Source organism: Priapulus caudatus, unplaced genomic scaffold, assembly GCF_000485595.1.
Source record: "Priapulus caudatus unplaced genomic scaffold, Priapulus_caudatus-5.0.1 Scaffold195, whole genome shotgun sequence".
Lineage (NCBI taxonomy): Eukaryota > Metazoa > Priapulida > Priapulimorpha > Priapulimorphida > Priapulidae > Priapulus > Priapulus caudatus.
Window position 1 is genome coordinate 235,043 of NW_014577256.1, and position 21,980 is coordinate 257,022.

A 21,980-nucleotide genomic window follows, 5' to 3' on the forward strand; every position below is an offset into this window, starting at 1 on the left:
TATTTTTTATATTTACAATTATATAGATATATATATATGTTGAGACAATCAATATCACTGTATTCTATCATTATCAGCCCTGTTATGTGCATGGAGATCGTTACCCTCCCGCCACGGAAGGACTGTTTCAATCAATGTTTGGCAATGTGTAGTATTCGGTGTCAACACAAAGGACATTTCGACAACGACAAAAGCTACTTTTTTCTTCTTTTTTTTTCTCTTGAACTAGGAAGACTTTTAGAAGCTGTGGAAATGCCTTTTCACATATATATATATATACTAAGATACATGAATACAGGAATAAAACACACCCTTGAGTAAGCACATATGCAAGGGGCGGCGATATTAGCAGCCGCAGCACTCGCAGAAAGGAGGGGGTGGGGGAGGGGTAAAATAACTTCAACAGAAAGGCAACTTGCAGCAAAGTAACAGCTCCGTTATGTGGAATAATAATAATACACACGAACGCACCATTTCCGAGCATAATCCTAACAAACTACTGATATAGAAACATTGAGCAGTAAGTATTAAGTAAAGTTGTATCATTTTGATATCACCTCCTATTAAGTGATGTAACAAACATATATGCATGATGACCACAACAATTTCTTAAAGCTATCATCTCACCATCCCAATACAACCATGCTTTCTCGTTTCCGTATGGAAGATTTTTGCACATTTTGGAGGAAGAGGTTGAGGTTTCCATACAAAAACCAGTAAGCCCACAAAATACTGGTAAAAGAACCCAAAACAAGTGACACAATATTATGGCAGTACTAGGCACGGGACTAATCTAGCATGATGACTTGGTTTCAACAAATGCAAAATAACTATTGCCTAAAAGCTCATTAATCACTTTTTTTTACTTTTTTTTTTACTTCGTCTTAAATACATGACAATGAGAAGTTTACTCATTGGATACCCAAGTACCAAAAACCTGGTACAAATTTTTATCACAGCACAAGTGTTATAATATATATGTTTGGCAACTGCATGCAACACTTGCCATCAGACATGTAATGGTTTATAGATTCTCTTATTATAACAATAGATGCAGGCTTTCAATCACACTGCACTGCATTTGCAAATATACTCGACCATAAAGATAGACATAAGGGATGCAGGTAGACATAGGAAATCAGTAATAACTCCCACACAGATCCTGACATGTGAAGGATATGTGACAAAAGTGGCCACTGCCTTGAACGGCAGACTAGAAGCTCACAGGTGGAGGTCAAACGTGTGGGGGGAGGAGAAGAAAGAGGAGGGAGAAGTAGGTAGTCGTGTGTGTCTACTCTCCTCCCATTACGTTACCCTGCAGCATGGGGTCAATGCCAGGTGTACCCCACAGACTTCCACTGCTTGACCAACCACTGTTTGCAGTTGAAGTAGCCCAATTATTAGTGGTGCCACTGTTTAAGCTACTGTTCCAGCCCGAGGTTTCGGCAGATGTTCCTTGCTGGGTTCCCCCTTTGCGAGACTGTTCGTTGAAGAAGCGATCAATGTCTCCATCATTAGCAAAGTCGGCCAAGATGGTAGTGTTTCCCAGAACACATGTATTAAGGCTCCTCTGGGCTTTGAAAGTCTCCTCCTTGGATGAATAATGAACCAACGCGTTGCCATTATTCAGACTGAGGTAGAACGTGAGTAGGGGGCCATGCTGAGCACAGAGTGTCTTAAGCGTTGACCCGTCAATCTGCAATGGATAAAGTGTTCTGAGTAACAAAGCACAACCGGTAAGAGCTGGAGTCTGTTCGACACTGTTTAACAGCTGCTTTTCATGAGTTGGTGAAGGGCAAATGCACTGCAAAATCAATAAGTGCATTACGCGCAGTTTCCAAATGCCACGATCGGCTGCGTTTGTTTGTTGATTATTGACTGTCTGTCTACGTAGCTGTGAAAACACTCCGTAGCACACAACATGAAACAGGTTTGCACTCACGGAAGAAACTCAGTTTTCGACAATTCAACACAAACCGTTGCAGTGCGTGTAAATGGCACCTATAATTCACGGCGGCTTACCTGAGGAGTCAGATTCCTGAGAACGAGCCAGGTAGTCGCTCTATCATTTCTGTCCCATGATGATCCACCGGGTGCTAAACATTCGAGAACGATAGGTTACCGACACAGGTTGTGAAAGGGCTGCACAGCAGTAACTGCTTTAATACATCAATTTAAATGCAATTTGCAAATGATACCAACGTGTCCCAAATTTACAATAGATGTGCCCCCCCCCCCTATATTCTAGCATTTCGTGAACATTTTTAATCAAATGTTTTTAGGCAAAACGACTGCAGTGACAATTGATAGCCCCTATGTAATAAATGTTAACATAGAATTTCACAATAACTAGGCTAACTCATGTGCTAGCAACCATGTTAACTAGCAAATATATTGTCCTTGTGCATTAAAATATTTCATTATCTGACTGAGTATTACCCATACTGAATATTAACTGAGAAAATTTGGGAGGCTAGTCAATTATCATAATTTAACTTCAACATTCTTTTAAATTCAATGACTCTCAATTATTCACCATCTGCAAGCTACGTACGTTATGCTACGACGCATTAGACCTGTGATCGGCAGGTGAAACAAAATCAATACACATACAGCATCAACTACCAACACAATGTTTTATATCACAACGGGAACAAGTAGAACTTACTGTTGCCATATGAGCGGTTGTCACTCCACTGTCGTGAATACTGGCCCCCTTGTCCAGAGCCTCCTTGCACATTCCAGCCAGACTTGTTGTGCTGTGCGAAACCAGGTGGTGGGCGGTTAGCGGCAGGGTTGTTCTTTGGTGGATATGGAGCGCCCCACAGCTCGGACGTGAGCGAGGTAGGGGGGTGGTTGGAAGGATGTTCACCAGTCCAGTTGCCACTGGCCTTACTGAGCACCTTTAATGCAGACGTATTGCTTTGGCTTGGCAGGCCCGGAGGGAAAGACCACGTGCTGGAGGTGAAAGACATATCGGCGGGACTAGTCTTCGTGTCGGCGCTGGCATTGCTCGAGCTGCTGGCGACGCTGCGCAGAATGTTTTCCGGCTCTTTAATGGTGTTCACCGAAAGCGAGCGAGCGACGCTGCCCGGAGTGATATGTGGGTCGTCCTCAATGTTCTTCTGAGCTCCGTAGCCTCTCCATGGCTTCCCCGGCTCAAACTCGGGAATGGACGAATCGGAGAGGTGGTGAGATTCCTTGCTGTCGGCCGAGGGCGCGTTCATGTGGCCCTCGCTGGACGGCCAGCTTGAGCCGGCCGTCGCATTCACTGACCACGTGTTGTCTCCCTGGGCAACCGGTGGAAAGAATGCGCTGAGAGGCTCAAACTGCTGCATGTTAGGGCTGGAATGCGAATGTGCCATGACCGGCTTTCCAATTGGCCCGGGTGTCTTGAAGTCGTCAAATTCTTTGTCAGGGGAGGGGCGTTTCCATATGTTGAAGCGTGATTGCGGCTGGCCCTGCTGCTGATAGTCTTGACATTGCTGTCCTGCCATCATGGCATCCATCTTCTCGTCTCCTCTGACTAGACCCTGCAACCACAAACCATTTTAACTGCTCAATAAGTTTCCGCACGAATTGCAAAAAGTATGCCACATGCACGCACGCACGCACGCACGCACGCACGCACGCACACACGCATATGCAAGCACCTTTACAGCGATATGTTATCCGGCAAAGTAGCTACTAACTAAATGGACCAGTGACCTTCGACCGAACTAAACTCACCTGTTGGGGATGCTGCTTGTATAGCAGTTGCTGCAATGTCTGTTGTTGCTTCTTCATCAGGTCACTTATCTTGCCAATCTGATGTTCAACCTCACCGAGCTGTTGTCGTTGGGCAAGAGGATTTAATCCCTTGTTGTGCACAAGCAGCTGTAAAAGAAAAGCAAGCCGAGATTAATGATTAGCGCCAAAGCGAAACCTGTGTAGGTGTCAAACGCAATGTCAATTGCAAAGATAAGATTGTGAACATGAGAATATTAACTCACAAATACATAACTTAAAATGGGAGATAAATTTGGTTGTGTTCACAGTTGAACCCAGCCACAATAGATCACGGTAAAGCTACTCATCTTGATAATTAGTGTCACGCTGTACGTTGTAGCACCACGTTTGTATGTTGCAAATCACCTCTTGCTTTGAAAATTCAACCAGGATTCACAAATACGATTGTATTTTTAATTAAACCTATTTTCCACTCACAGACTACTCAACTGGAGCATTACACTTCTGCTTGTCAACATTGCATGCATACCTGTCTGTGAGTGTAGAGCTGCTGCACAATGTTTTGGTACTGCAGCAGCTGTTGAATGCTCGCAAGAACCTGCGGGTTCTGCTGACTCAGCAGCTGCGGGTGTATAAGTCCAGCCTGCATAGCTTGCCGAAGTTGCGCCTGAAGCTGCTGCACCTGCAGCTGTTGCATGATCTGCAATGACAATTCCAACATCGCCATCAGACCACGATGCTTTGTGCACAGCTTCCATTTCCATAGCAACGGTCCATCTGCAATTAGCTCCTTTATTCACAAATTGAAGCCTCACGGCAGGTGCCCGTGTTATTTTTTGCATCCTACGTACCTGTGGGTTGATGGGCCCTCCTGTACGAGGTGCATGTCCTTGCTGTTGCTGAAGCTGCTGCTGCTGCATCAGCTTCTGTACCAGTGCAGGATTAATACTGCTAAGGTTGTTTAGACTAGAGTTGTTGAGGTGACTAGCAGATTTGGTGACTGACTGATTCATCAGGTTGTTGGCTGGCAAAGGCACGAATGGCATGTTTAGTTCACCGTGGGCATCACCAGAGGCGTCTGGGTCCATTTCGCTGATACCTCTCCCCTTGAGGCTGCGCATTGGTGGTGGCATGTCATGTTTCATATCCATGTTAGCAGTAGCACCGGGCATCATATCACCTGCTAATGAGAAAAGCCGCGTATCTACTATCAGGATGTGAAACAAGATACCACATAAAATGACATTGTATTATCAAACTAGATATAAACAACCTGTTGAGTAGCAACCTTCCCCATGGTTATTAATAAAATGATTGCCTAGTTCTGATAAAACTCACGATGTAATCAAGATAAAACAAAGATTTCAGTAAGACGCTATTAGATATTTTGCAATTCATTTAAGATAAGAAGAACCTATTATAAAGACGCTGATACAACGAGATTAGAATCTATAGAAGATTAGATTAGATTAGATTTGTCTTCTACTCTCATCTTATATAAATGTGATGATTACAAGTTTCCATCTTTGTAAATGCATAATTTTTTCTGAAGCAATCTATAGATTGAACAATACTAAATTGTCACAACAGTATATAGTTTAAACAATCTTCACTGCCACAAAATAAATGTTTTTTGCATAATTTAGTGCTTTTAATAACCACAGTTGGATTGCAACTGCATTTACTTTCCTTAGTACCCCCATTCATGCTTTATTCAGGTAAATCAGTAATCATTAACTTTATGCTTCAGGTAAATCAAACAGGTACTTACATAAATATAAAATATATAAAACTAACCTAATAATAATAAACAAACAACATTCTTACCATTTGCATCTAGGTTCATGTGATTCATTGAGTTATTCATGATAGCAGCTTCAAGATCTTCTTTCTAAACATAGAAAAAGGCAAACAATAAGGCAAATTATAACTTAACCTACCTATGTGAACAACTTATTATGTACTAGGCAGTACACAAACTGTTTGAAAATTCACTGACCACAATTTAGTAATGCTACAAAGCAGAGAAAACTATGCCACTTGCATTGCCATTGACGAATTGCATTGCCAGTAATCAGATAACCCCCACCAACTATTCAGTTTAGGAGCACGTAGGAAAGCACGCCTGCACCAATAATTTATCTCATCAGGTCTTTTTAAAGCGTTAGATACACAACCAGTCGTAGGTTTCTACCTGATCAATAGATCAATAGTGAGGAGGTTGAGGACTAATGTGGATTTCCACGTGACATGGTATCGATTCAATGCTGTAGATCCAACAGAGATATAAATAATGTAACTTGACACTGTACGTGACCAATTTTGTAAACGTTCTCTTACATATTCAAGCCCATGCTATTGTGCACTCTGCACTCTGCACTCTGCATTGTGCACTCTGGTTTTGAATACATACACTTCAACGAAAATGGCATCTGAACATGTCCCACATTCATTTCAATCCAACAACATACAGCAGTTTCAGAAATCCTACCAAGCGTGACTACAGCTCCTGGCTTGCCGTATAAACTTGACCTCTCTAGCAAGGTCATATTTGATATGAAGGAAAAATCAATAGCGTGCGGGTGCACTTAATCACAGCAGCAGCAAGCCAGTGTGCCACACATCTCCTGATATTCTGCAGCAGCAGCAGCAGCAGCTCACACTCGGGCAGACAAGAAATATAACAGTATTTTCAAACAGAATGTCCCCAACCCATTTAGCAAGGGAGAATAAGAGCTTTTGCTGTATGCACTTGCTTGACTATATACAAATTTGTGTATAACCTCGCACCACCCACCCAAAGGAAAATCTAGACTGCAATAAATCTAGCAAATAAATTGAATATAAATTGATGCAGTGCATATAAACGCTTCATGTAGACATAGATGGTAAAGCCAAGACATGTTGTGGGCTTTGAGTTTAAGGTTAGGGTTAGCCAATTGAATTGGCTAGAAATTCACTGTAATTCAAACTGATGACAATATAGCACAATTTGAATGCACTACGTACAGTCCATTTTGTCATGATTGGCTAATGTGTTGAGCTTAGCAGGCAACTTTCCTATAGTCTATAGCAGTAAATGAATACACAACTTTTTTGTTAAATTATTTGGAAGACTTGAAAACTGCAATACATATATGCCAAACTTGTACGAAAATTATGGCACGAATTGGTGTCAAACATAGAGGCTACGAAATAGTTGTTAAGATTCCACAGCAAAAGATAGTTTGGATTACAAATTAGTAATTACCCAGTGGACTACTAACCATGTACTAACATTCATGCTAAACGACAATGACAACATACAATGTGCATACGTACGTGCACACAACAAAACAACACAAGCGAATTCATGAAAACGATTATACAACATTAACGACGTTTTTGCCACAATTCATTCATTCAGTTCACTTCACCATAGCACTGCTATACTTACAACATGTACAACGAAATTGCAAACATAAATTGCATCACTCATCCATAAATGCTATGTACACCATATTATGCAACAATTTGATGAAACCTCAATTCTAAGGCTCACCACCCATAACTCAACATCATGTCTAGAAATTTTCTGCCAAATTACATGTGACATACTATGGTTATATGTGCATACAGACTGATTCCCAAGGCTGAACTACATCAAACAACTATTCCTGTATCAGGGGGCATACGCAATGCCACTGGCATACGTCCGTCCGTCTGTCAGCCCTTGAGGCGTCAACAACAGAGGTACAAATCTAAAAGGCTTGATTTACGGTACTGATATTCGGGCAGTGTGTGTAAGTGGGGGGAGGGGTGTAGTCAAAACGTAATTGGGTCGAATCTGGGGTCAAGGATCAAAGATCAAGAGTTGTGAGGGGAGGGGTAATATCCCCCCTTTAACTTAAAGTATATCACCAGAATTGCACACACGCAGAATTCTTGCACTAATGTAAACGGCTTGACCAATGCTCTTGATAATTGGTACAGAGTCATAGTGAGAAAAGCTATCACTCAAGGAAAATTGGAGGTCACATGCCAAAAGGCAGTGAGGCAAAGGGCAGGTTACAAACGACTTTGAAAGACATTGTCTGAAGAACCGGACGTAAGAGTTTTCGTGCTGACCCTGCTTGGTCGTTGGTGCTTGCTTCATTACTTCATTGAAAGGACCACATCACGTACTTTCCACATTTGTGACGGAAGAGTAACCATCCAGTGACCCTTTCATCCTCAAGAGGAAAGTTAAACATTGATTTCTTCACTATTAACAAAGGTCTGAAATGCTTTTGCTAGTGGGGGCCCATATTTGAATGTGAAAGGCTAAAATTTCACAGATAAAATTTAAAAGCAAAACTTAGTTGAACAAGGTTTAAACTGCTTAAATCAGATTGTCTGTATAAGAAGCATTCTGTACCTCAGATTCTGTTGTTGAAATAGGACCCAGCATATTTCCTATTTCAAAAATGCATATAGTTAATTACTAAATTGACTACAACTGGGCAGGTGTGGGATAGCGAATGCTAGGAATACTGTATGCAAATCCGTACACTTTTTGCATCATGATCGATACTGAATTTCCTATTTGATTTCGCTGTGCATCTACTTCAGCCACATTAGTCTAAAATTGCCAAACCTCAACATTTCATTATCATGCCACCACGACACACCAAAACACAGCATTTCACTGAAATTTCACTTCTTATAATCGAGTGTACAGAAACCAACTAGAGTTCAGAATATCTCAAATGATAGCATGTTTGACAATGCCGTGAAAGTCAGTTTAAAGCCGCACAATGCGCATCCAAACGCTAATTTCTCCAGTACTAGACTAGCAAATACTTCGTGTCATGCATAATCACACTACCTTATGACAAAATAAACTCTAGTTCCTCCCATTTCACTGCGCATTGTCTTATAAAAGGTATTTGAAAATATCTCCAATGTTGTTCAAATTCTCCGATGTTGTTGACAGTTTCCCCAAGCAACCGTGCAGCGGTGCTACAGTACAGCGGTACGGGTGTAGCAAAGCATAGCAAAGATAAAAACATGTGACGTCACCAAACCAAGTCGAGGCTATGTTGTTTGGCAAACAATTTAGCGTTGGCGCCAGATTACCTGATTTCGCACCTCTTTCTTGTTGGTTTTAAGCAAACGCGCAGTCAAATGGGAGGAACTAGAGTTTATTTTGTCATAAGGTAGTGTGATTATTCATGCCACGAAGTATTTGCTAGTCTAGTACTGTAGAAATTAGCGTTTGGATGCGCATTGTGAGGCTTTAAGGCTCTTTATAGGCGGTTACATTTTGCCATTTGCCCTCTTATTTGCAAATTTCCCAATTAAAAATATCTATGCAATAAAGAAATTTTGCTTCTACCACAACAAATATACACTGCACTATTATTTACTCATAAAATCTAAGTCATCGTTACTTCATTCCTGCCTTTACTGGATCCACTTATAAATAGTTTAACTCTTTTCCACCAGTCAGATGAGCACTATTACACTGCAGCTCTGGCACTATACACTGTTATACATACTTATATTCTGATAACACCTCAAAATGAATCCCCTGCCACAGGTCAGCTGACAACTAATTTATTTAAGAATGTTTTCACCAATTACCTTTCACGCAGAGCGCCATGTGTAATCTCCTTTTTATTTCATTAGTAATAAATTGTGAAATAAGCGATGCCAGTGTGACCTATTAATTCTAGTGGCTGCATTCTCACAATAATGCGCACTAGTCAATAATAGCAGCTCTTTATCACACTTTGTTATGTTCATTCACAATGGATCCTATGTGACATTATATATTTGAGCCTGAATGCAATCAAGAGGACACAGAGATTAGGCAGGAACACACTTGAGGAATGCAAACCAGTCAGTTTTATATAGAGAAACAGCGAAGACTGCAGGACCACAAAATGTGTTAATGTGATGTGAATGTGAAAATTGCTTGTTAGCTGCTAAATCGAGGGGAAACAGATGCTGGCAGGATATTCATGGAACAGTACGGCTTCTACAGGACCATTCTGAATAGTCTTAAGGTAAAATTGATCCTTCTATTGCGCAACACAATAAATGAACTTTGCAAAACTCCTATTATCTGGTTGCAATCAGAAAATTGCACGTGTGCGCCATTTCTACACATTTAAAGGGCTTATTATGAGTGTTTGCTCGTCTGCAAATTATATTTTGGATTCTCCATAATTGTCCGCTTTTGTCTGTAGTTCCACTTAGCTGTCTTAATCTCTGTCTAACGTCAGCAAATAGTCCATAATTTTACACTTTATGTTACATATGATTCTCGTACAAACAGAACTGTTATGGTCTACAGACTCTACTTTCACTTTCTATTCCTGTAGTAGTTACAGTGATCAATCATCCCCTACATAACTGAATGATACGTCACGACCGTTGTATATTCAGTTACAACAAAATATTGATATAGCCTCCAGGAGCCCGTTTTCAGAAACAAAATTAGTCTTAAAATGAACTTTTTCACGTAGACCGTATAAGAAACGCATAACTTTACCATGTTTACCATGTTTTTGTCAACGGCCCATGAGAAAGTTTATGGCAAGACTAATTTTAAGAATAATTTTCTATCTGTCAACAGGGTTCTCCCCAGGATGAAATTCAAAACAGCGGGCGAGAGGAGGGGAAGGGGATGAGGGAGCGGGTGGAGGGCAGGAGGGGCGAAAACTAGGGGGTCGCGGCTGGGGCGTTTTTTACGTACCACCTAATTTAATGGCCGTAAATGACTGATTAGACGGTATTTGGGTTCTGTGCTCTATATATAGATAGGCCGATTCGGATGCATCACAAGTTAGTGTGGGTGCATGTGGGACAGCGTTGACTGTTTGCCTACTTGTGTATTGTCTGCAGTGCATGCGTTGCACGGTAAAAATTACTACGCCGGGCTGTGTCCTGGTCGAATCGCGCGAAATTCTATGACGATTCCGATTACCTGGGCTGGCCCCAAACTTTTATTGTCCCGCGTGGAAGACTTTTAAGATGGTCGGAGGCAACGAGTAATTGTTAAGACGTGGGCGCAACGATTAGAAAAACAGGGTCGCCGAGTTTTTCGCCAACACGGGGCGGTCGGCGGCTGCCGGTGTTACTCGCACGCGCGCCCCGTTTGCGCAACGAGGGGAGAACCCTGTGACAATAATCCCTGGCAGGAAACGCTGAACACAGGACACCTCAACATGATTTGAAAACAACTGTGCATGGCAGTCGCATGAAAATTGAAAGTCTATTATATTGATATACAGACTGCTAATGGATTATTGTCACATAAATATTCTAGTATAAAGTGCCAGTGGTGAACAATAGTTAAGTAATGCCATCATACCTTCAGAACTCCTATGGCCACCAGGTGTCTCACCTTGTCATTCATCGTCCACATGTCTCTATTACTATTAGCACCCTGCATAACAGAGAAGATAGAAACATAGGCCGAACAATTAAAAAGAACCCATACTGTCAGAATTTTCTATAGATGCAACACTACAAACGAGGACACTTAAACGAACGTGCGACATAGCCAATTACCAGTCAGTGCACACTCCGTAAGAATGTCGAGAATCAAATGCAGATCTACAAACACACGCACCACCAATCACCAAGTCAGAGCAACTAATGTCAATCTACACTGCTACATTAGTCTACGTGTTAATCTACTATCAGTGTGTACCCCTTATCTATGTTACCTTGCAAGACGTCATTCATCTGAATTGAACCATCCTCATGACTGTGCACATTTTACCACAAACGAATACCCACCTATATCCGAGACCAACACTCAGGGGACATTTTAGCAGGAATTACACTAAGCATTAAGGGAGACTTCCAGTTCTTCCTCGATGCCAGTAATCAGCTGCAGGGATGGAAAGCAGCCATGCTTACCTTAATTGGCTTTCTGCCAAGAGGAGGGTGATTATTCCAACCTCCTGGGTTCTTAGGCATATTGGTCTGGGATGCATCCCATTGGTCAATCTCAGTAGAGTCCCAGGTACCCGTGGCTGTGCCATCAGGGTCCCAACCCTCAGCAATGTCCTATCAGATAAATAACACCTACGTGTGAGAAGAACCCAAAACCCAACATCCAATTGTTGCGTTCAATTTTCCAATTTCTGACGACCTGTTACCGTCCATTTATTTGACAGCAGGCCCTGTTCGATAGCACGCATTTACTCATGGAAAGCAGCGACAATATGAAAGCTTTATTCGTATCAACTCTTGAGAAGATCAACATAGTTATATACGTACCCGTCTCGGATTTCCGCTGCCAGTGTTGCTACTGTTGTTACCTTCGTCCCACTGGCCGACGGATCTTGGCCAACCCTGGTTATCCCAGCGTCCGCGCGGCGCGTTAGGCTGAGCGCCCGGAGCGCCCCACACTCCAGTTCCCGTGTCCACTTTCGGAGGTGGGGCAGAATTCGGATCACCCCAGCCGAGCCTAGGTGGTCCCTTTTGCATGTTAGGTTGAGGGGGTGCAGGAGGCGGCCCCATAGAATTCTGCTGCCCCATAGAATTTTGCTGCCCCATAGAATTCTGCTGCCCCATAGAATTCTGCTGCCCCATAGAATTTTGCTGCCCCATAGAATTCTGCTGCCCCATAGAATTCTGCTGCCCCCACCCCACGTCCTTGTGCGGCATCTAGGTACATAAAACATACAACCGTCTGAACTGAAACGTTAACTGTTTCTTTTACAATTGTGTACACACCATCAGTTTGTATCTAACACAACAACATGAAATGAATTTAGTTAAAAACGCCTTCTTACGACAAAAATACAACTTCCTTAATGTTAAATATTTTACCGGTGGTGGTGGTTGGGGCAGAGGAGTCTTTGGAGTGGTAGGGGCAGAGTCGTTCCACTTCTGCACAGGTGCGTTGCCCACCGAAGAAGGATCCCCCCACGCACTTGTACCATCGTCAACACTAGTGACTGGAACACCCCTACGCTTGTTTGGTGGAGAAGGCTCCTCCCAGCCTGCAAATGTGGATGGCACAGTAGAAGAGCCAGCAATGTAATCAGATATCTTCCGAAATTCATGAAAATATGTCATATACACAAGCGTGGCAACATGCACATTCACAGAAAATGCACAATTCGTTATCTATTTGACTAAATTTGCTACACAGCCACTAAATCTCATAACTGGTGCCTCATACGATAATGGATGTGCAAACACAATCACATGCATCTGCACACCATTTTAGTTTACGACACAAGAGACAAACTAAGCCGAGAATAAACACTTTATGATCGGGACAACTTTGCACTACTCATCTAGATTCCCTCAAAATTCATGCATCAAAGTTGCTCCACTTACTAGATGCATTGAAGATTGTACCTGTTGCTACAATCTGCTCGTCCGGTGCCGGGGGATCGCCCACCCAACCTGATGCCGAGCTCGCAGCCGTGGGTCCGTTGCCCCACTGGTTGTCACCGCCGCCCGGTCCGTGATTGCCCCACTGACTGCCGCCTCCGTGCGGCTCCTGCGCGCCCCATGACGACGACGACGAGTTGGAACGGCGCCAGTGCTGCGCCGTCGAGCTCGGCGCTCCCGGCGCGCTGCTGCTGCTGCTCGTCGGCGCGCCGCTCCACTGGCCGGAACCCTCGGGCTCGCCCCAGCCGGACGCGCTGCTGCCCGTGCTGCTCGTGCTCGCCGTGCGTTTGGTGACGCATGCACCGGCGGCGCCCTCTGCGCCCGCGTTCTGGTGCAGACTGGCGCTCTTCGCGGCGAGATGCGCCTTCCACATGCCGATGCCCGTCTTCGAGTCTGGCTCCGGCGAGTCGGTCTCGCCCCAGCCGGCCGCCTGATTGACGGGCATCTTGCCCCAGCCGTCCATGCTGTTGATAATGGCGGCGACGTCGGCCGCCTGTGACTTGTTCTGCTGCTGCTGCTGCTGCACGTTCGACTGTTTGCTGCTGCTGCTGCCGCTGCTGCTACTGCTGCTGTCAGACGTTTTGTTGAGACCCTTGCCAGCTGCCTGTGCCCACGTGTTGGGCGACTTCGATGGCGGCGGCTGGGTGGCGCTAGTGGTCGGAGCAGTCCCAGACGATCCCCACGCTGCAGTGCCCACTTTATTCCAATCGGCGCCACTGGTGGTGGTAGCAGGTGCGACGGTGCCTGCTGAACCACCCCAGCCAGAAGGCTTGCTATCCCCCCAGCCACCACCTGCTGCCCCTGTCGGCCACTGGGCGCCGGCGTTGCTCTCAGGACGAGCGTGCCCAGTGGCATTCGGATTGTTTTCGGGAATGTTATTCCATCCGTTAGCGGATTTTGCAGTGTTGGAATTAGCGGGGCCATTTCCACCTATTGCCAGATCTTTCCACCCTCGGTTTCCTTGTTGTGCAATGATACCAGGTCCGTAGTTAGTGTGAGCACTAGTTGGGTTCTGAACGGTTGATGGAATTTGATTGTTCTGGTCACTGCTCCCACCAACAATGCCATTGCTGCCCCGGTTACCTGGCACCTGAGAGTTCTGTGCATTGATGCTATCACTCGTTGCATTCTGCATATTTTGTCCCTTGTTTTCGGTGTTATTGTTGAATTTGGCATTGGGAGTCATTCCAGATTGTCCCCAGGTGGAACTCCCACCTCCCATGCCCCAGCCACTGCCTGCTGCACTATTGCTGCCATGCATGGAAGAACCTGAACTTTGACCTGCATTTGACCCCTGAACCATGTCGCTACGACCTTGGTTGCTTGAGCTAGATATCACAGAACCAGAATGTTGCGAGGCAGAGTCATCACCTCCATCCGATGTATTTTCCGACTTGTCACCCATTGGCGGCCATTCGGACTTTTCCTTTTCCGCGTCACCCCAGCCACTGCCTCCTTGGCTTGGCAAGCCCCAGCTGGAGAAGTCTGCGTCTGGGGCACCTGGTTCCGCCCAGCCGTCATCCTCATCTCCCCAGCTGGAGTAGTTGTTGGCCCACTTACCATTGTCACTTTGTTTGCCTGTGAATGGAAATTCTCCGCATTAGTATTCTTAGTTCTACATTGTATTTGTTTAAAGATAGCATGCCCCAGTGTCTCTCTCATCAAGCGATTTTATTTCATAAAAAAGCCCAATGCAAACAGTCAATGTTGCCATACAAAGATGACCATGCACTTGCACATCAATACAGTTAGTGATCGTAATGCGTGCAAAAAAACGGTACCTCGACCTGCGTCATCTAGTTTTACCGTGCATCTGTACTATCAAATACATACATCATTATCTTTGACAATATGTAAATAATCGCTCCATGTTAGAACCGTTACTACACAATGTGATAAACATGTCTTCTTAATAGTGTTGGCAAAACATCTAGACGGTTGTGTTATTTGCCTACCGGTGACAGATCGCTTCTGCTGCGTAGCCATCACTTCTCTGTTTTGCTGCATAGCTCTCAATTCTGATCGCTTGATCAGTTAATTGTTGCACTTGTAAAAGGCACGGATTATTGGCCTCGCTAGCAGTTGCGTAACGAAGCGCAATGTGTCTATGTCTGTATGCCTGTAGTGCCACAAGCACTAGCTGCCTGTGTTCACTCTCACTTCAGGTCGGTCACTCCTCGACAGCTGCCCGCGTAGGGTAACCTCACATCGATACAGCACTTTCCTGCAAGGTAGAAATTATGCAAACTTGCACTTCTCGTACGTGCTCACACTGTATCTATCCGACTCACGATCTCTTGTTCTCTCACCCATGCTCACTCTCTCCCTCTCAATCTCACGCTCACACCTAGTACTCTCCTGTCTCTTCACCTTGTGATCCCTCTGTGTTGTTGTATAAAATCTTACAGTTACATCCAAAACTACATTTTAATTATTAACAAATAACTACAGTTACACCTTGATTTAAAGTGATTACGTCACGAATTTCTAGCACCATCAAGTAGTATATTTGTGTTATTTGTACAAAATAAAATGTATGAAAATACAATTAGTGTTTCTGTTTACTTTTCATGCTTATATATACTTTCTTTATAATATATGCCCTAATTTGCCGGTGAAACCCCGAGAGACGCCAGTATCTGAACAGTACTGGGGGAATAGTGTTAGACAACAGAAATTACCAAATCGTCTAGATTTTTGCAAATTTAACCAACGTAAAAACATTTTTATCAGGTGAGAGTTTGAGGATATATTTAGTAACGTTTTTTTTTTACAAATTTTACCATAGAAAATTCGTGACATAGTCAATTTAAGATGTTCACCAATCAAATATTGTTTACAGTGTAAATAGGATGAAGAAGTTATACATACTGAAAGTGGATCACTGAACATGAACATTCTGTATAAAACTGATCGATTTAAAAATTAAGATACCACATAATCACAGGGCACTTAGCCCAAATACATACCTTATCTATGCTGAATTCTGTGTGGAAAGTGTTGTAGCTATGGTCACCCTAAAAAAGACATAGATATTTTGGCTATACGGTGAACTATCGTCAATCACAGGTAAAATCTGCATTGAAACAGCATATAACTATAAACAGTTGTCATGGTATAGAGTAGCTGCGTTCACACGAGGATTTCAGTACCGTACTGAGTGTTCACACGGTAAAAATATTCAAGACTTATACGCGGCCTCCCAAGTACCGTACTGAAATACGAGGCTTATTCGGCGCGGAAAGTGATTCCGCGCTGAAACAACGGCACCACGCTGGCCGCGTATTGTCTGTCGTGTGAACGCAATTCGAGGCCTCGTAAGCCGTGAAACTGTAGTGCGCTACATTGATACTAGGCGGCGCAGTGTCGTTTTTTACTTAAGGCTCATGCCATTGAAAATATTTCTCCGAATTTCCTTTTGATAATCGTCTTCATCCCCAAAGCATTCGTAATGTTCATCTGGATCATCATTTTATGTAATTTTACTGAAAAACTGCCACAAACAACTGACTTTCATGGCGCCGCCATCATCAAAAACACTTCCCTCTAACCGAGAAATTATTTACCATTATACCTAGCCAGTTAAGCCTTGATTCTCGTCTGAACGCTACTGTTTGTGTTAGCACGGTATTTCAGCCGAATTCAGCACTATCAGAAAGATTTTAGTCAGAACATTAGTCACATTTGTAAGTGTTTCTCATACACCATTGTCAGAAACATCGAAAAGTTACAAGAATAAGCCCAATGCCCTCAAGTGGCCGTTCATAACTAAAAAAAACAATTAAAAGAACAAAATTGCAATCATATGAACACTATACTTAATATTTCCTAGAAAACTCTTTTCATACTTTTCATGATACCCACTTTGGAAATACTTACCTAGCAATCTTATTATTTCCCTATTCCCAAAAGTGGTTATTGTTCTAAAAGATAAGAGTCCTGATGATTGTGTTTTACAAATTACAGTACCATGTCTTGCAGTTGCAGTGAAAAATATACACATGACCCATCATACTGGTCATCTTTCATCGGTTATTATTGGTATGTGGTTTAACTATGATAATGTGCATGTCTAATAGCTATGTACAATACTTATATTGGAATTTGAGTTGTGTGATCAATTCTCAACCAATCAGTGGTTTTATAACAGAAAATTACCAGGCTCATTTTTCGTAAATGAGCTTCCAGCAACCTTGTATTTCTATCAATGCTCTTCTCATCTCATAACATTAGTCGTACACTACAGTCATATAGCGTGAGTTACAAAAGAAATGCATTGAAAACACTTATAACGTAAAATTCCAAAAGGCAAATCACTTTGTCATACTGATTTCCATTACATAATTGGAGATCATTACCTTTATTAACATAAGGTTTATATTTTGCAATTACCGAAAACCATTGATTGTTCAGTGAACTATATCAGTGATTATGTTTTACTATGCCATTGATGCATTGCCATAGAGCCAAACACAACTGCAAGTAATCAATAGTTCAAAGCATTGCTAGACTCCTAATTATGGTAATACTGGGAGGGACATATAATTAAGAATAAGAATCACTAGAAGAGAGAGAGAGGGAAGCTGGCATGTTTTTGTTACCACTGTCCCTGTTTAAAGAGAGAGTTTACTCTAGGTTCTAGCGTTATTTTCAGTTAATTTAGGTTATAATTACGCTACATAAAAAGTTTCATGGTTCAATCACCATTAGAAATATTATTCAAAAATGTTTTAAAACTAACGACTACAGTTTGATTACAACGACGGTGGCGCCACTCAAAGCGCACGATCTGATGAGTTGCGCAAAACCACTTTTCAGCCAAGGGCTACAGACTGAGGGTGTTTTAAAAGCAAAAGGATTGTAATATCTTATAAACGACATATAGTTTCAGTTATAATATGGATAAATTTGCCCTAAAATGAATATCGTTCGGTTAAATAGCATTTAGGTATCAATATAATTGCACTTTTGTGATTAGCCCTCGGTCTGTAACGTGCAAAATAAATTGTCAAATACGCAACTTTTTCGGGGTGGCAGCACGGTCGCGGGTGTCAATGGCGCCGTTCAAATTTCGTAGCGTTGATGTGTAATTAATTATAACAATTAAATTAGGTATCTGGTAACAAATACGTGCGGGTATAGAGACTATAGACGATTTGTTATACAGTAAGTACAGTTGTATGCAGTAAAATCCTAGAGTCTACTATCCCTTTAAGTTTTTAATGTTTCAGGCTGTGATCTGAGGTGCCAAAATTGATCTAGTTGGTTGCTATTCATGGTGGATCTTAGCTTATTGTAGCTGTGGGAGATAAGATCGTTATGAAATAATTAAACAACACTCAGGGTTTCTTCTGAGGGAAAATTTGACAACGACGGTAATGGCCAGTTTGGGGGAAAAAACGTGCATGATGGATTCAAAGGCGTGCAGTAGGGGGGCGAATGCACTGATTGTTACAGTCGCTTGGGTATGATTATTGCTGTATATATGTAGGGGTGGGCACCACACTGGTATGAGGGAGCGACAGCAAAACTTTCCCGGAATCGAGGAAAAAGCTGCAATCGGGAATGACACAGGAGTGTGCCGGCATGCAAAAAGAAACGTTGCTGTGAATTTCATTACGATTTTCCATGTATATAGTCAGAAGCACCTAGTCGATCTATTTATTTTTGGAGTTAAACTTTTTTGACAACAGCGGGTAAATACAGGAACATTTTCACAACGACGTTGTTAAATTTGACAACGGCGGTGCGCCGCAGTGCCTCCTATGTAGAAGAAACCCTGAACACTGGATGCAAGGGGAACTGATAGCAAGAACACGAACAGTTCACAACAGTGCACGTGTAAACGGTCTAATGCGGAACCTAACACGTCAATTAGTGATGACCCCCCCCCCCAGTGTCGGCAGCTGGCTGCTTCAATAGTTACTACCTGGTGCTGCTTGATAGTTCCACCGGCGCTGCTTAAAAATTGCCTCCCTATCACAACTCCGAAAAAATTTTATGTTAACTTGAGAACTTTGCAAGACCTTACATACACTCTGTAGAAAAAAAAGATGCTCCGGGTCAAGGCCAACATTAAGTGCCCAAAAATAGGTTATTAGACATATAGGTTATTATATTTAAAAAATCAATGCACCGGGAGTGAGTACAACCATGTTCGTACACAACGTGGCTTCTGAAATTCTTGAGAACTCTGCACAATATTTATGTTTCTCACAATGGCACCCGAGTAGCACAGTATATGCTTCTAATGTTCATCGCTTCATCAACACTGGCACGTGACTGATTGAGCAGTCAGGAATGAACTGCCATTTAGCAAATGGCCTGTAATGAAAGACCCATGTTATTACATTCTCGTCAGGCATCAGCAAGCATTGGAAATGCGTTTCCATAGTAATGATCACCTACCTAATATAATTATGAATGCAAAATGTCTTGATAAGACTTGTAAATGATTTAAAATTTCCTCATTAGTACCTCATTAGTTTTAAACCCAAGCAATATACTTCACACATTAATCAGCAGTACAGTTACCAATATCTGAGATGGATTATTCGATAAATTCGTCGAAAATTCCTTGCTGACAATCACCCTTAGGTTCAATGTTCTAAAGATAGACTAATCGATCAGTTACTATGATAAATTAGTGCCTTGAAAAAAGTGCCAAGCATCTGCTGCTTAACATTTAATGAGCAGGTTGTTAAGCAAGCAATTGGAAATGAATCATAAAGCACACTTGATGCAATCAAGTGCTATTCCTTTATAATTGTCTGTCTTTCAAAAGACTTGCATTTTTGGTGCTACCATGCCAAGCAGCATTGTGCCAAGATGAAAAGTAAATAAAACATGATCACAAAATTTATTTTCAACTCGATTAATTTACCCAGGAAGCTAATGCGCAGGCACAGTATACCTTACAACAGCCACGTTGTTTTTGTAGCGTAGTGTTTGTACATGTAGTAACAACCATGGGTGTTGTAGGGTATAAGGTACCCAAATGACCAATGCTCACTGAACTCTTATTTATCGCATCACCAGCACATGACCTCCTAAGAGGTCACACAATTACTGAATTAGTAGTTCTACCAATCCTGTAAATAAAAAAATCCTAAAACATTTTTAACACTATTTCAAGTTTATATTGAACTAAACATTTTGTACGTAGCATAGCTCTAGAACTATAGCCCTCCGCCCCGCCGCAGGAGCAGAGGGCTATAGTTCTATAGCTATACGTAGCACAGCTTACACATAACAAAACTGTAAATAATTCTAAACCATATATATATATATATATCTATGTTAAAGATATACAAAAATTTTAAGCAAAACGCAACTTAAGATTAACAATGTTACCATCAAACACTATTAGTCTTCCATAATTTTAAGATGGTTCAATGCGTTCGTCATTAATAAAAATTGGTCGTTAATACTCTCTACAGTATGTGGCACACATACACAATGTTAGTATTTACTATTTAGTACAACAATTAGATTCAATTTTAAAATATGTAGACGCTCTTATTTCGACTAGTTCACTACCTCTCACTAGTCAATATATCACATCACATGGACATTTAGTTGCTGCACCGAGAAGTGATCATTGACTAATTTTCCTTCGTCGATATTTTCATACAATACACTCTACACTTGACAGGGGAAAATGGCAGAAAGAACACGCATATGGCATTGTGGTCAAATAACAGTCAAGCAGATCCAGTCAGGGGAGTGCGATTCCTGTGGTTTGGGCAGTCCAGCCGCAATTTCACCTTGACACACATATTACAGAATTGCTACCAGTACCAGTACCACTAGTGGCACTACCTACCACATGTCCGGACAATTTCGGATGGTGTCAACGACAGCCGATTGATAGCACTCGCCGATCGTGTTTCGCCGCGTAACGTAGATGGGGGATAAAACCCGAGGACTACGCTGACGCAGTATTGCATCTCACAACCATATCACACTGCATCTCACGCAACCACAGCGCCGACGAAGTAAACCAGAAATGGGCGTACGAAGTCAGCCGGTCCGCCATTACTGCAACCTAACCTAGTGCAATCCTCGCGTACATCTTGCGCCTGCTGCTTCTACAGCAGCAAGCCGTCTTTCTAATGCCATATAACTTGCGGAAAACACACCCATAAATCCACTCTGCCGTCTACTTACCATTGTGACTTGAAATCAGGTGAAATCATGATTTCCATAGGCAAAATCAGATCGAGCACACAACTTTGCAGCAATGCCCGGGCGCACAGACAAGCAGAAATACAGAATGAGGTCACGTCGAAAATAGAAGTCCATAAACCAGCCCTGCGCAATAGCGCTACTACGCATCTCGCTTGCCGGCCATTTTCCTTCCCAATAACCAAACAGGCAGGGCAGGCTCGAATGGCTGTAGTCAATACAGCCAACTGTATTTGCGCAGCGGGGTGGGGGTGGCAGGTTGGTGCGCATGCGAAAAAACATACAACATACGAAAATAGCTCATACTAGTCGTGCAAACCCAGAGCCAATCAGGGTTGTGCGTTGCTGCTAATATGTAAATGTAGAACAACATAGGCTATATTATACCAAGAGTAGATAATAAAACATTGTGTTATTATCTACTCTTGATTATACTTATACTTATAGGTTATAGACAACATAGGGTATATAGATGAATATACATACGAGCGTGTAGGCGCAGAGGCAAGCAGGAAGAGAAAAAGATGGGTACACTGACACACATAGGAAAGTATTAACCACGAGAGTATGCCATTTCGATCTGATATATGCTAAGAGTGACTAAGAGATGTCAGTCGTAGTAGGCCGTAGGTTACAATACAATCCGACCTTATACCGGGCCCAATATGAACTCAGCATTT

At 42.5% G+C, this 21,980-nt stretch overlaps 1 protein-coding gene across 1 annotated transcript; it reads right to left on the reverse strand.

Annotated features, from left to right (window-relative positions):
• Nucleotides 1-21,464, reverse strand: LOC106807089 (trinucleotide repeat-containing gene 6A protein-like). The gene is made up of 15 exons (XM_014809338.1): nt 21,283-21,464; nt 16,083-16,130; nt 15,069-15,337; nt 13,057-14,691; nt 12,541-12,713; nt 11,986-12,375; nt 11,623-11,772; nt 11,069-11,143; nt 5,557-5,620; nt 4,581-4,912; nt 4,259-4,429; nt 3,730-3,876; nt 2,669-3,533; nt 2,023-2,096; nt 1-1,696 (listed from the first exon to the last, which is right to left on the reverse strand). The coding sequence occupies exons 3-15, from the start codon at nt 15,097-15,099 to the stop codon at nt 1,292-1,294; spliced, it is 4,512 nt and encodes a 1,503-aa protein (XP_014664824.1). The 5' UTR covers nt 15,100-15,337; nt 16,083-16,130; nt 21,283-21,464; the 3' UTR covers nt 1-1,291.
• Nucleotides 21,465-21,980: the final 516 nt, after the last annotated feature.

Excerpts from the sequence above, each read along its gene's own strand:
- LOC106807089 (XM_014809338.1), bottom strand. The coding sequence starts at position 15,099 with ATGGCTACGCAGCAGAAGCGATCTGTCACCG. Across the intron at positions 14,692-15,068 it reads GCAGAAGCGATCTGTCACCG|GCAAACAAAGTGACAATGGT; the intron begins GTAGGCAAATAA and ends TTCCATTCACAG. Across the intron at positions 1,697-2,022 it reads TCAGGAATCTGACTCCTCAG|ATTGACGGGTCAACGCTTAA; the intron begins GTAAGCCGCCGT and ends TATCCATTGCAG.